This window comes from Lutra lutra, chromosome 17 (genome assembly GCF_902655055.1).
Source record: "Lutra lutra chromosome 17, mLutLut1.2, whole genome shotgun sequence".
Classification (NCBI taxonomy): domain Eukaryota; kingdom Metazoa; phylum Chordata; class Mammalia; order Carnivora; family Mustelidae; genus Lutra; species Lutra lutra.
In genome coordinates, this window is record NC_062294.1 from 47,404,042 (window position 1) to 47,416,604 (window position 12,563).

General features: G+C 51.4%; 1 protein-coding gene across 6 annotated transcripts in view; it reads left to right on the forward strand.

Moving 5' to 3' along the window:
* Window positions 1–231: 231 nt before the first annotated feature.
* The window catches only part of HNRNPUL1 (heterogeneous nuclear ribonucleoprotein U like 1), a 36,790-nt gene continuing 24,458 nt past the window's right edge, over window positions 232–12,563 (forward strand). Inside the window, exons 1-5 of one of the 6 annotated variants that reach the window (XM_047712047.1) lie at window positions 232–250; window positions 6,128–6,250; window positions 8,237–8,390; window positions 10,149–10,222; window positions 11,652–11,791. In XM_047712047.1, coding sequence (XP_047568003.1) covers window positions 6,133–6,250; window positions 8,237–8,390; window positions 10,149–10,222; window positions 11,652–11,791 — 486 coding nt within the window. In that variant the 5' untranslated portion in view covers window positions 232–250; window positions 6,128–6,132. Of the gene's footprint in view, window positions 251–1,724; window positions 2,175–6,127; window positions 6,251–8,233; window positions 8,391–10,148; window positions 10,223–11,651; window positions 11,792–12,563 lie in introns of those variants that run through there. The other 5 variants (XM_047712045.1, XM_047712042.1, XM_047712043.1 and 2 more) reach the window with 5 other exon arrangements.

A 12,563-nucleotide genomic window follows, 5' to 3' on the forward strand; every position in this document is an offset into this window, starting at 1 on the left:
ATTCCTGCCAAGACAACCCCACTGTGCTTTGCAGGCCTCCAGGGCCCCGGTTCCTGGGTGTATCCCGCAGCACATGGAGAAACCCTTGGCAGCGCCCGGACGCCCCCCGGTGGCACCTCCTGAGAACGGGGGACAGTTCAATCCGGGCCACAAACTTTTTTAGACCAAATCCTTGTGGGAAGCTGGGAGGAGAGAGGAAGTCGGTCGTGGGCGAGGGGCGGAGTGTCTGGACTGGAACCTCCGGGCCCACGTGAGTGTCTGCCCCGTTTCTGAGTGGGTGCTGTGTGTCGGGGCCGCCGTGTCAGCTTGTAGCTTTGCTGTTCTTTGTCTTTATCATTTGATGCCTCCCGCCTGTGCGGACCGTAGTGGCCATATCGACAGTGCAGTCTGGGGTATTATCCCCTTAAGGGATGCATCTGAACCGGCCCATGGCCATTTGCTTATTTGTGTGGTGCGTGTTTTTGTCGAAGGAGAGGCGGTGTGTGGTTTTTTGTGCGTTTACGCTATGGCTCAGAGGGATCGGGCGTCTGTCTCGCGTATCCCGATTGTGTATCTTACAGAGGTTTTTTTGGGTGTTTGGAGTGCGAGGCGACAGGTGGTGCAGTGGCAGAGACTGCGACACTCTGTGGCTTCTGCGTTCGTAGCGTGCGGCTGAACTACGAGCCCTGTGTGTTTGAACTTGGGCGTACCGACGCCAAAGAGCCAGAGCTACTGCAAAGCGGTTCAGAGGCTCTGGTGGAGAGACCCGCGCACTTGCGGAGGTCGTCCTAGAGGGGGGAGGCTCTATGGTGGCGTGCAGAGCGCCCGTTCCACGTAAGGTACCAACCATAGAGAAAGACGGTGGCGCAGCTGTGATCGTGGGCAGAGGCGCCCCTTGAGATGAACTCTCAAAGGGAAGAGTATACGATTTCCTTTACAGCTTCTCTCCCGTTGACAGCTTAGCCTCGGTCTCCAAACTTTCGGTACTCTCTGAAGTCCAAAGGTTCCTTTCCACAAAAGCAACTGAGTTTCTTCCAGATTGGAGATAATTTATCTACTTTTATCTCGTCGGCCTCCCCCTACGGCGACACTTGGGAGGCCGTCCGCTGAAGAACGGCCAATCTGGTTAGCTTTTCCTGAAGCGATCCGACACTACTAGCTGTAGTGAGATAAAACAATAATTGCGATTGGTGGGCAGATTGTTTTGAAACCGCCCTAACGGCAAGGGGCGGGCCCTTCGCGAATTTATCTTTCCGGTTTCTTAAAGGCAACAGGGAAAGAAGGCGGGGGAATTGGTTGGCCGACCCTCCATTTGATTGGTTCTAGGGGTTTTACCCGCTTGGACTCCTCTAGGGGCGGGAGATTTAGACCAATCAGGGTATGTGTTACAGGAGACCCCAGTTTGATGAAAGGACCGCGCTGGAAAAGCCGAGAGTGGTTTTCATTCTGAGATCCCATTGCGGATTGGGCCAAGTCTTTACTCCTTTTTCTTCATTTGACCCTACGGGAGCGGGCGCGCGGGCACTACCCAATCAACGCGTGCTCCGCCTCCCGCCTTTTCCCGCCCTCCGCCCCGGCGGCGGCAGCGACGTAGGCCAACGCTTCCTCCCTGGCTGCTCCTGAGCCCTTTCATTGCCGTTCTTTTGAAAGCTGTGCTCTGATTGGCTTAGTTTCCAGGCCCGCGCCCGTTGCTTCGCGCCGTGGCCAATTGGCACCCGTGTTGCATCGCATGGGGCCATGGAGGAGGGGGAGGCGGCGGCGGCGGCCATTTTGAGCCGCCGCCGCCATTGGAGCGGGCCCCCCCCCTTTTCCCCCTTCGCCTCCTGACAGGAAAGGTTTAAGGGGGACAGAGCCCTGGGAGGCCGGGCCGGGCTCGGGGGCCGCCCCGGGGGCCCGGGCCATGGATGTGCGCCGTCTGAAGGTGAACGAACTTCGCGAGGAGCTGCAGCGCCGCGGCCTGGACACTCGCGGCCTCAAGGCCGAGCTTGCTGAGCGGCTGCAGGCGGCGCTGGAGGCCGAGGAGCCCGACGACGAGCGGGAGCTCGAAGCCGACAACGAACCGGGGCGACCCGGGCACAACAACGAGGAGGTCGAGACCGAGGGGGGCTCCGAGCTGGAGGGGACCGCGCAGCCACCGCCGTCCGGGCTGCAGCCGCACCCGGAGCCTGGCGGCTACTCGGGGCCGGACGGACATTGTGAGAGTGCGCGGGGCGGGGGTCGGGGAGCCGGAGTCCGGGCCGAGGAAGGGCTGTGGGACGCGAAGTCCGGCGCCTGAGGTCGGGGAGATGGCCTGAGGATTGGGGGATCCCGCTACCCGCCGCTGAAAAGGATGTAGGGCCGTGGGCCTCGGGACGACTGGAGGGTGGACCCTGGCATTCGGGGCAGGGGAGATACTGGAGTGGGGGCTCAGGGTTTCGGAGATGAGGAAGGTCCGGGGGGTGTAGAGGATTCCGGAGTCTAGTGCTCGGAGACCGGAAGCCGTGGTTTCTGGAGCCGAAGAGTCGGAAGAACAGGAGGCTTTCTAATCGGTGACTGAGGAGGGTCTTGGAAATGACGGTTTCAGGGGTTTGAAGCTGGGTGGGCTTGAGGACTCTGCTAAGCCCAGCGTATAGGCTGGGTGTCGGGAGCCGTATTTTTAGGGCTGGGAGAGTTTTGAAAATAGAGGATCTTGGAGTTTGCTGCTGGGTGGGGTATGGGGAATTCTGTTTGGTACTGGGATGGGCTGGTAAGGTGGAGGTGCTGGTGTCTGGCCAGGGGGGGATCTGATGAACTGAGTACTCTGGTATTTGGTTAGTGAGCGTTTAGGGAATGTGGGAGGCTGCCATGTGTTTGGACTCGGAGGGACGGGCCTCTGAAGATGGCCCCGGGGGACTCTGAGATCCAGGACTGTAAGGCCAACTTGGGCATTTGGTGCTGGAAAGTCTAGGGACCTTCAGATTGGCTTCCAGAGAAGGTTTAGAGAACCCTGGTCACTGGAGGCAGGCATGGGACAGAAGGATGCTACGCTGGATAGGGAACCTAGAGGTCTTGAGCTGGGTAGGTTCTGAGAACAGGTAATCCAGTGGTGAGTGCGGAATGCTTTTGGATTAACTGTATGGAGTGTTTGGAGAACAGAGGTAGCTGTGGGTGGAGTGGGGCAGATAGCAAATTGGTGGAGTTTGAAGTTGATGGAGTATCTGGGGGACAGAGGATCCTTGTGTCCAGTACAGGAGTGCATATATGGGTCTAGCAAATACGGGAGAGGGGAGGGTATAGAAGGGAGAGAGAAGGAAAGCCTGTTGACTTGGCTTGGGGCCTCAGGATGGAGTGAGGGGAGTGTTTCTGAGGCTGAGTGTCTCCTCCACAAGAAGGTTCCTTGGTCCTCAGAAACAGTTACACTTGTGTGCCCAGGGAATGCAGGTTTCAGGGTGTAGTAGGGATCCGCTGCAAGAACCAGAAGGTATGACTCAGAACGAGAGGTTATAGGGTAGATCTATGATTGTCTGAAGAGAGAAGACTCTGGTATGGAGGGGAGGAAATCTGGAGTTAGAAAAGCGTGGTTTTCTAGCCAGACTGTGGAGTGGGGATTGGAGAAGTTTAGAAGTAAGTAGAAAAGATTCTGGCCTCCAGCGACTGTGGTATTTCTCTGAAAAGAGGGTGCCGTGGGGTTAAGAGAATGAGGAGAGCAAGGGGGAGAGAGAAGAGACAAGAAATTGAATTGGCACTGGGTATTTACTGGTTCACGAGAGGTGGGATGTCCTCTGTATAGATTTGCAGTGGGGGCAGCCTGGGGATTGTCCCGGGCCCACGTGTCTATGCAGGAAAGAGTACTTCCCCTTGCAGAGACCTGTGAAGGGAGGAGTGGCCCAGTGTGCATGTCTAGGGTAGGAGAGGCCCTGGCAGGAATGCCTAGGAGGAAGGCCCAGTGGCCAGAGGTGCCTCAGAAGAGGGCATGTTAGACTCAGATGGACTTTGTTTTAAAGATGGTTCTATGACTTCGGCAAGTCAGTGTATCTCCAACTGGTTTCCTTGTGTGCACAACAGGGATACTAATAGTGCCCCCCAGGGTTGTTATGAATGAGGTCACGTGTGTAGGACTCTTAGCACTGGGCCTGCCTGTTATTAGGAGGTGGATATGTTAGAGAGTGGAGAAGGACCCCAGAAGCATGGCTTATCCAGGTGAGGCTTCCTTTGTGGGCACAGGAGAAATTCTTGAGAAGAGACACGTGAATATTTGTGGGAAGAAAAGCACTGTGCTTGGAGCCCAGAAGAAACCGAATGGTTTGGAAAACCCTCCCCGTGTTCCAATTAAGGAGATACTTTTTCATTCTTTTTCCCTTTATCCCGACAACAAAATCCTTTGAGCCCCGGGCAAAATCCTTTGAGCCCCGTTCTTACCCCGCTGCAACCCTTCCTTCAAGCTCTGGTAAACAGGGCTGTAGCAAACCACGTGATCTGTTACTTTCCTCCCTTTGGGCTGCACCTGGTTTGTGCCCAGATGTATTTGTCCTCTGAGAAAGGATCCAATCAGTTAGCAAGTGGCAGGAGAGTCTCTCCTTCCCTGTGGTTCTACTGGTCCTGGCACAGCCATGAGTAGGGCCCTAGAGGCACCTAGCAGAGCTTGCCCCTGGGGTGGAAAGCCTGCTTGCTGCTTGTCCTGGGTTTCCAAACTTCTCTTTGGCTTTGGCTGCAAGGGTCTTCTTGAGTTTGCTATACTCTGGTTTTAGTCCCACCTCTGAGCTTTCACATGTTATTCCAACCCCACGAATGTTTCCTCTTTTCTCATCCCTGAGCTCTCACCTATGTATCCTTTGAGTCAAGGCTTCTCTATTAATTTCTGGGTCCCTGTCTTAATTTCTTCGTAGATGTGAACACAATTAGGATTTGCTTTTTGTGTTTTAAGTATTTGTTTAATGTATGTCTGTTTCACTAACCTGAAGGCTTCAGTGGGTTGAGCTTATTCTTAGCTGTACCCTAGGGTCTGGTGTGTAGCGTGCACTCTATGGATAGTTAATATTATTCTAATAAGAATAAGCTTCTGTTCTTAGTCTTATTCTGTAAGACACCTCAGGGGTGCCTAGGTGGCTCAGTCAGTTAAACATCAGCCTTCAGCTCAGGTCTTATCCCAGGGTCTTGGGATCAGAGCCCTGTGTGGGGCTCCTTGCTCGGTGGGGGGCCTGCTTCTCCCTCTCCCTCTGCCTGCTTCTCCCTGTTTGTGCTCTCTCTCAAATAAATAAATAAAATCTTTTTTTTTTTTTTTTTTTTTTTTAAAGACACCTTAGGATCCTTCCCACCCAGCTCCAGATATTTCAGGACTTATTCCCTAATGAGTCTAAAGGCCACTGTTAGGACTCCTGTTTTCTTAGTAGTTCCTTCCCTTCCCACCTTCCATTTCCCCTTCAACTGGGTTTATCTTTTTTTTTTTTTTTTAAGATTTTATTTATTTATTTGACACATAGAGTGAGCACAAGCAGGGGTAGTGGCAAGCAGAGGGAGAAGCAAAGCAGGCTTCCTGTTGAGCAAGGAGCCTGATGTGGGACTCAGTCCCAGAACCCTGGGATCATGACCAGAGCCAAAGGCAGAAGCTCAACCGACTGAGCCACCCAGCGCCCCTGGGTACCTTTATCTTTGTAGCTTTTGTGGAGTGGAAGAGATTCATAAAGAGGGTTGACTGTGCAGATGGGAGTGAATTGGGTGGACAAAGGATTCATTTGTGCTCTGAGCAGTTTTTAAGATTGTGCCCTAAAGCCTTCCTACACGTTACAGTGTCAGAGGATAGCTAGATTGGATTTTAAACTGCTGCATGGAGTCCCAGGTGTCTGTAGAGTTGCCCCAGCCCTGGAGTGGGGACTTAGGAGTAAGGTCAAGCTGGATACCTTCTCTGACCCTGCCATCTCCTCACTTTAACCAGAGCCAATTGTACTTCCATTGGCTTTGTTTGTTGGGATTCTGTACAACCCAGTCACAGATGCATCACCATTTGAGGGACAAGAGGGCATGTCCTCAGCAGCTAGGGCCACTGATTTCCCAGATAGCTATCCATCTGAAGGTGGTGTCATACCTTGTAGCCTTTGGCTACTATATCTAGTAGGGATGACATCGTATAGCACCTAAAAGCCACCTCTGGTCCCAAGAAGCACCCTTCTAACTGGCCATTTTTTGTTTTAAGATGTCATGGACAATATTACCAGGCAAAACCAATTCTATGAGAGCCAGGTCATCAAGCAAGAGAACGAGTCTGGCTACGAGAGGAGACCGCTGGAAATGGAGCAGCAGCAGGCCTATCGCCCAGGTGGGAAGGCACACATTGTATATCTTTTGAGGGAAATAGAATCTGTATGTGGCCCGTACCTTCTGCCTAAAGCCTGTCTTCCTCTTGGGCAGTCCATTTGGGCTCTGTCACTCTGGCAGGGTTCTTCTGAAGGAGAGAACTTAATCCTGCTCCCAGGTGTTGAGAGAGGGGAGTCTTTGTGGTATCTGTTTTCAGATGTAGGTATCAGTACCCTGGAGAGTTTAGACTCAGAGGCCATATTTGAGTCTTATTTAAAAATCTTAGAATGTAGAATCCAGCAAAGACCTAAATCTAGTCCAGTTGTTCCCATGTTCTGAAGAATGTTGTTCCAGGAGATATCATTAGGGACTTCCCAGGAAAGAGTTCCTTGGCCAGAATACATCTGGAAAATGCAACACGTGCTATCCCACCCCTGGGAGAATCATTGTACTCAGAGCATTAAAGGCCCTGAAAAGTCCTGGACTGGGAAAAAAAACACACACACACACACAAACCTGTGTCATATTGTTTAAACCCAGGGTTTCCCAAATATGTTTTTGTAGAACAAAGTTCCCTGTAGTGTCAGTTTGAGAACACCAGACGTAACTCAGTTCTCGCCTCCCATTTTGCAGACCGGGGAGGTGGGTCGTCTGATGGCAGAGCTGGGGTTAGAACGTGGGAAACCAGTGCCTGGGCCACTGCTGTTGGTAATGAGGAGCAGTCCCAACCATTTGTGTCCTATTTTTTGAAAGCAAGGTCCCACTGTGGAGTAATGATAGAGCCAGGACCGCCTCCCAGTCTTGTATTCCTTTCACTGTGTTGTGGCCCCGGTGCTTTTTCTCAGTGAATCTAGTTGATCGTATCTAATTCCTTTCTTGGTTCATCCGCAAAGTGAAATCCCCAGGCATTTCTTGAGGGTGGCTCAGGATTTTAATTTTAATGTAGGTTAAACTGCAGATTTGTGTCAGGCTCTGTGAGACTTGTGGGGATCATTTGGCCCAAGGAGAGTATTTTCTGTGCTGGGACCACGAAGGCTCTCCAAAGATGGGTGAGCACAGTCCCTGCCCTGGAGGCCCAGGGACCTTCTCTGTATGTGCCAGAGCTGGGGAGTGATCCCAGGTGGTCTGGGGTTGAGTGCTGCAATGGGGAGATGTGAGAGATCCACAGCATCAGCCATAGGTACTACGTCCAGTTTGCTCTTAAGGAGGTTCTTGGAGTCTTGCTTCTGAGTCTTGAAGTCTGCCCAAGACTGGGCCTTTCCCATGGTTTACAGCGTGTTATCCCATCCTAACTTTCTGTTTGTGGTGTGACTTAATAAGGCCATCACACCTATAGGCTGGCTTAAGTGTAGACCCTCTGCACCTGGAGTGATTGAGTCTGGGCTTTGTGGTAGAGTGACTGAAGCCAGTGGAGTTAGCTGTGGGCCCACAGTGTCCTGTTGAATTAACCTTCCCCCACTCCCTTGCCAGACTAAAGAAGCTTTATAAGGACTAAGGTGGAGAGATTCTCTGGAAGGAGAAATTGTAGAATGTCGGATCACGGGATCTCCGTTTAAAGGGATCTTAGAAGTTTTCTAGGGCTCTCTCCCACTTGGTGCAGGCCCACATAGCTGCCAGCTTTCATGGGGCCTTTGACAAAGTAGCCAAAGGCAGTCATTCTGTCTTTGGCCGGCCTTTAAGAGAGCTTGATTTTATTCAGTACTGAAGTCCTCTGTCCCTCCCCCTGAACCCTGACAGTTACCTGACTGACATCTGTCACCTCATCAACTGCTGGTGCTAATGGGCCTAGCTGGCCATCTCTGGCCTCCCTTTACCCTGGCCCTGTTCTCCAGTACAGCCTTCTTGGCTCCCTTGGCGGGCTTCCATTGAACCCAGCAAGCTGCCTGTGCCCAGCCCATCGTCACTGCAGTCAGGATCCTATCAACATCTCCTGGGTGAAAGGGACCAGAAAAGTGATAGCTAGGGAGTTCCCAAGTGTCTTGACCGTCTGGATTTGTCCTGACAGTAGAAGTGAAGACAGAGATGAAACAAGAAGCACCCGCCAGCTTCCTCCCGCCCGAAGCATCTCAACTCAAGCCAGACAGACAACAATTCCAGAGTCGCAAGAGGCCTTACGAAGAAAACCGGGGACGGGGGTACTTCGAGCACCGAGAGGATAGGAGGTGGGTTTGTGAGGCGATAGTCACCCCTTTTTCAGTAGGTTTTGTGTCCATAGCCTCGTGCCCACTGGGACCTTTGTACTAACGAATGGGACAGAGCGCTCCCTGCCCTTACGCCCTCACTCAGCCCTCCCTGAGCTCACTGCCAGATTCAGCTTTGCTAAACTTTTGCTCCTTCCCTCAGCTCCTCCCTTGTCATTACCTGCAGGATAAAGTCCAAATGCTTTGCCTTTCACACGTGAGGTGCCAGCCTGCCATTTCAGTCCTTTGCCTCACTGCCCAGTTACCCTGCACTGTGTCTATTCTCCATGGCTGCTTAATATCCCTTGTTGGAAAGATTTTTTTCCTGACCCTTCTCCTAAGCACACCCTTCCATCCCTCTGCTCGTTTGTTCATTGTCGCACTCGTGCCCCTTTCGTAAGATGCTTGCTCTTGGGCTGGACACTGCAGTCACGGAGGATTTGGACAGTGGGTTTTGCCCTCTTTTGTCCCAATGTAGGGCCTAAAATAGACACATAAGTATGCCACACCCTGTGGGGCCAGTAGGCAGGGTGCACAGGGTGCCTGTGCGTGTCAGAAGATTAGAGGAGGGAGTGGCCCCTCTACCCTGGTCATTTTCCTTTCCTGACAAGCCCTCTCCACCCCTCTACTTAGCCCCAGTCCTCCCCTCCCCTCCTTCGACTTCTGCATAAGAGTTTTCTGATCACAGAAACTAGGAATGACCATTTCTTCTCTACTTGTCTAGACAGTTGTCTGACACGTTTTATTTCCTATTTGGTGGAGTCCATCCTCTCTGGCTTGTGACTCTGAGACAGGGCCTGGGTCTCTTGGCTGTGACTAAAGGTAGGATTTGGAAGTACCTCTTAAGAGTTTCTCCCAGTGCCTCCTGCAGTGCAGAGGCCTAGACTGCCTGCCTGTGGAGAGCAAAGAAGGAATACTTGCTCTGATTTGAGGCTGGCAGGGAAAGCTTTCTAGGATGAAACTTAATCTGTGATGCGGTCCTTCTTTGTCCAGGGCTCTGTGCTTGCCCTAGACTGGCAGGTCTGGAAGGGCACTCACCAGAGGGAAGCCTCCCAGATGGGCCTTGGGTACTTGATCTGGGCACGCGATGGAAAGGGGTCCAGTGTCCCAGGCAGGACCCTGGGCATTGGGCCCCATCCTTCTAGTCTCTCTTTATTCTTATAAGTGGTATTTTAACATCAGTCCATTTTGGTGTTTTGGTAGGAGATGAGTCTCATTCATAATTCAGGACACTTGACAAAAAGAGACTGAAAAAAATGGGTCATTTCAAATATTCGCGGATGCAGAGTCTTAGGAAGATGTGGACAGATTGTGATGACTGGGGTTGATCTGAGCCCTTGCATAGTCCCCTTTATGGTCCAGTCCCTTCTGGACTATTGTGTCCTTGGGTTGGTAACTGAGGCCAATATGGAGGCACCTCTCAGCTGGCACAGGGCGTGGCTCAGAATCTTAGGGTGTGAGAGGAGAGCCATTGAACAAGCTAGCTAAATGCTTCTGCTGGCCCTCTTGAGCAGAGGGCACCCTCTCTAGTCCCCATGCCCACTCTAGGAGTCAACAGTCATTGCTCTTGCGGCAAGGGGGTAGGGCGGCTTAGTGCTTTTGCTAACTAACCTCTGTGGGAAGAAACTGAAATCCAGGAAGCCATCTGGAGGCCACTTGTATATTCCAACAGAACCTTCATTTCCCTTCCTCTGTGCTCATCCAACCATTCTCATGAGACTTAACGCCTTTCCCTGACAGGGGCCGCTCTCCTCAACCTCCCGCCGAAGAGGATGAAGATGACTTTGATGACACCCTTGTTGCCATCGACACATGTGAGTCCTTGGGGTGCCTATCTGATTCTGCTTTGCAGTCAGTATTGGGAAACTGGGATGTGAGAAACCAGGCTCTGGAGTGAGGGTGCTGGTTTGGAGGCCGAAGATCTCCCAGCTCTACCTGGGATTCTGGGCAGGTCATTTTTCTTCTCTCACCTTCCCTTCAGGAAGGTATAATCCTGCCCTGATACCTCAGAGAACTTTCAGTAACACTCCTCAGAATGGGTACGAGGGCAGTTTGGAAAACCCCAAACCCCCAGGGGGTTGTCACCTAATAAAGAAGGGAACCTGAGTGCAGCTGGGGAAACTTAACTCTTTGACGGCCAGTCCCCAGTTTCCATCTACTGCTCACGTTCCTGGTGAAACTAATGCCACCTTGTCCTCTGAGGCATTAGCCTGGCCCGCCCTGCTCTCCGTCATCCAGTTTCTTTCCACTGGATAAGTGGCTTCCCCTTGACAGCGCATCTGAACCCTTGGGGTGGTGCTGATAAAAGGCCCTGCCCCTCCTCAGACAAGATCTCAGTGGTAGAACCTGGGAATCTGACTTTAAATGAAGCCAGATTAGGTCTGAGAACACAGTACTTTTCAACAGAGCAGAACCTTAACGGCAACTCACATGTTTCTTTACTTAGCTCACATTTATAGAGTAGTGGCTACAAACTTCGGAAGAGAGACAGATACCTCGTACACAGTCCCTTCTGTCACAGGATCTCAAAGCCTGTATACCCAGAGTAAAGCTAAACTTTTTTAAGTATAGGGTGGCAGTGGTCAGTGAAGCAGTGGCCGATCAAATGCCAAATGTACAGATTACAACTCTCAGCCTTTATAGAAAAGATGGGGTAGTCAGGAAAGACTTTCTTGGAGGCCTGACGGGCTCCTTGAAGAGTGGGAAGAGTCGGAGCTCCAGCAGGGGAGTGGGAGCCTGCGGCGCACCTGGACATGGGTGCCTGGGAGGCAAGCGTGGGTGGTTCAGAGGCTTGTGCAGCTGTTGGCAGCAGGAGTCTTGCTCAGGGAAATTGTTAAAGTGTATAGCTGTGGGATTAACCTTTTTGTGAAATGCTAAGTTCCTTGAACATGATGAGATACGGACCCTTTCCCTGTCAAATGTACGTTCCTGTAAAGTGCATTTGTGTATGATTTCTGGGGGTTCCTCTGACTGCCATCCTTGGAGCCCAGCCAGGTGGAGAACTCAGTTCCTGCGTGTGATGGCTGCATTGGTCCTGTGCGGGCCAGCTTGCAATGTCCAGAGCCTTGCTACCGAATGGGAGAATGGCTAGTCAGTGTGGTTGGTTTCTCATGAACCTGCCCTCATGATGTGTCTGCCTGTGTACTCTTGGTTAACACTCTTAGAGGACTGACCTTTGCCTGTGCCTGTCCTTTTCTTGGATCTTTAAAATATCAGCTAAACTCCCTACTTTTTCCTCCACAGATAACTGCGATCTCCACTTCAAGGTGGCCCGAGACCGGAGTAGTGGCTACCCTCTCACAATTGAGGGCTTTGCCTACCTGTGGTCAGGAGCCCGTGCCAGCTACGGAGTCAGAAGGGGCCGTGTATGCTTTGAGATGAAGGTGAGTGGGAGCAACTGAAGGGTTAGGAACAAAAAGCAGGTCCATCTTTTGGGATGAGCCTTTCATCAGCTACTTTGCTCAGAGCCATGATTGCGAAAGAGATTGAGCATAGACTATGTATTTTCAAGCAAGAGAAGCGTGGTGGACTCTAGAGAACCATGCCATTGCCAAACGCCCTATCGGGAGAGCAAGCCAGCCATACGTTGCCTCATCAAGCTGATTTTTTCCTTGGTGGGATATTTTTTTTTTTTTTCCTTCAGTGAGATTTGACCCAGGTATTATACAGCCAACCTCACTACGGATAACATGTTTGTTAGAACTGGGAAAAGGAGTTGTTTAGAAGAAAAATGAGCTAGAAAGAATGGAAGTGGACCATGCCAGTTAAAGTGAGGCCAGAAGGAAAGCTGAACAAAGAGTGGTCCTGCCACCAGGCCATCCTCTACCAACGTCTCCCCACGATTCATGTCAGGTTATGTTTAGGGAAACAACACATTCTCATGCTCAACGAAAATTCAGACAGCACAGAAGAGCGTAGGGTTAAAAAAAGAAGTTAGACTCAAACCCTCATAGTCCCTATTCTCTCCAGAAATAACACGTGTTAACAATTTCTTGCATGTCCCTTGTAAATCCAAATGTATTTTTTTTCCTCAAACTTGTTTATGACCGCTAGTATTTGTACAACTAGATACGGTGCCAGGCTCTTTACATGGACATCTCCATTAATCCCCGCCATACATCATGAAATAGGCACTGGTCTCCCCATTTCTTAGAG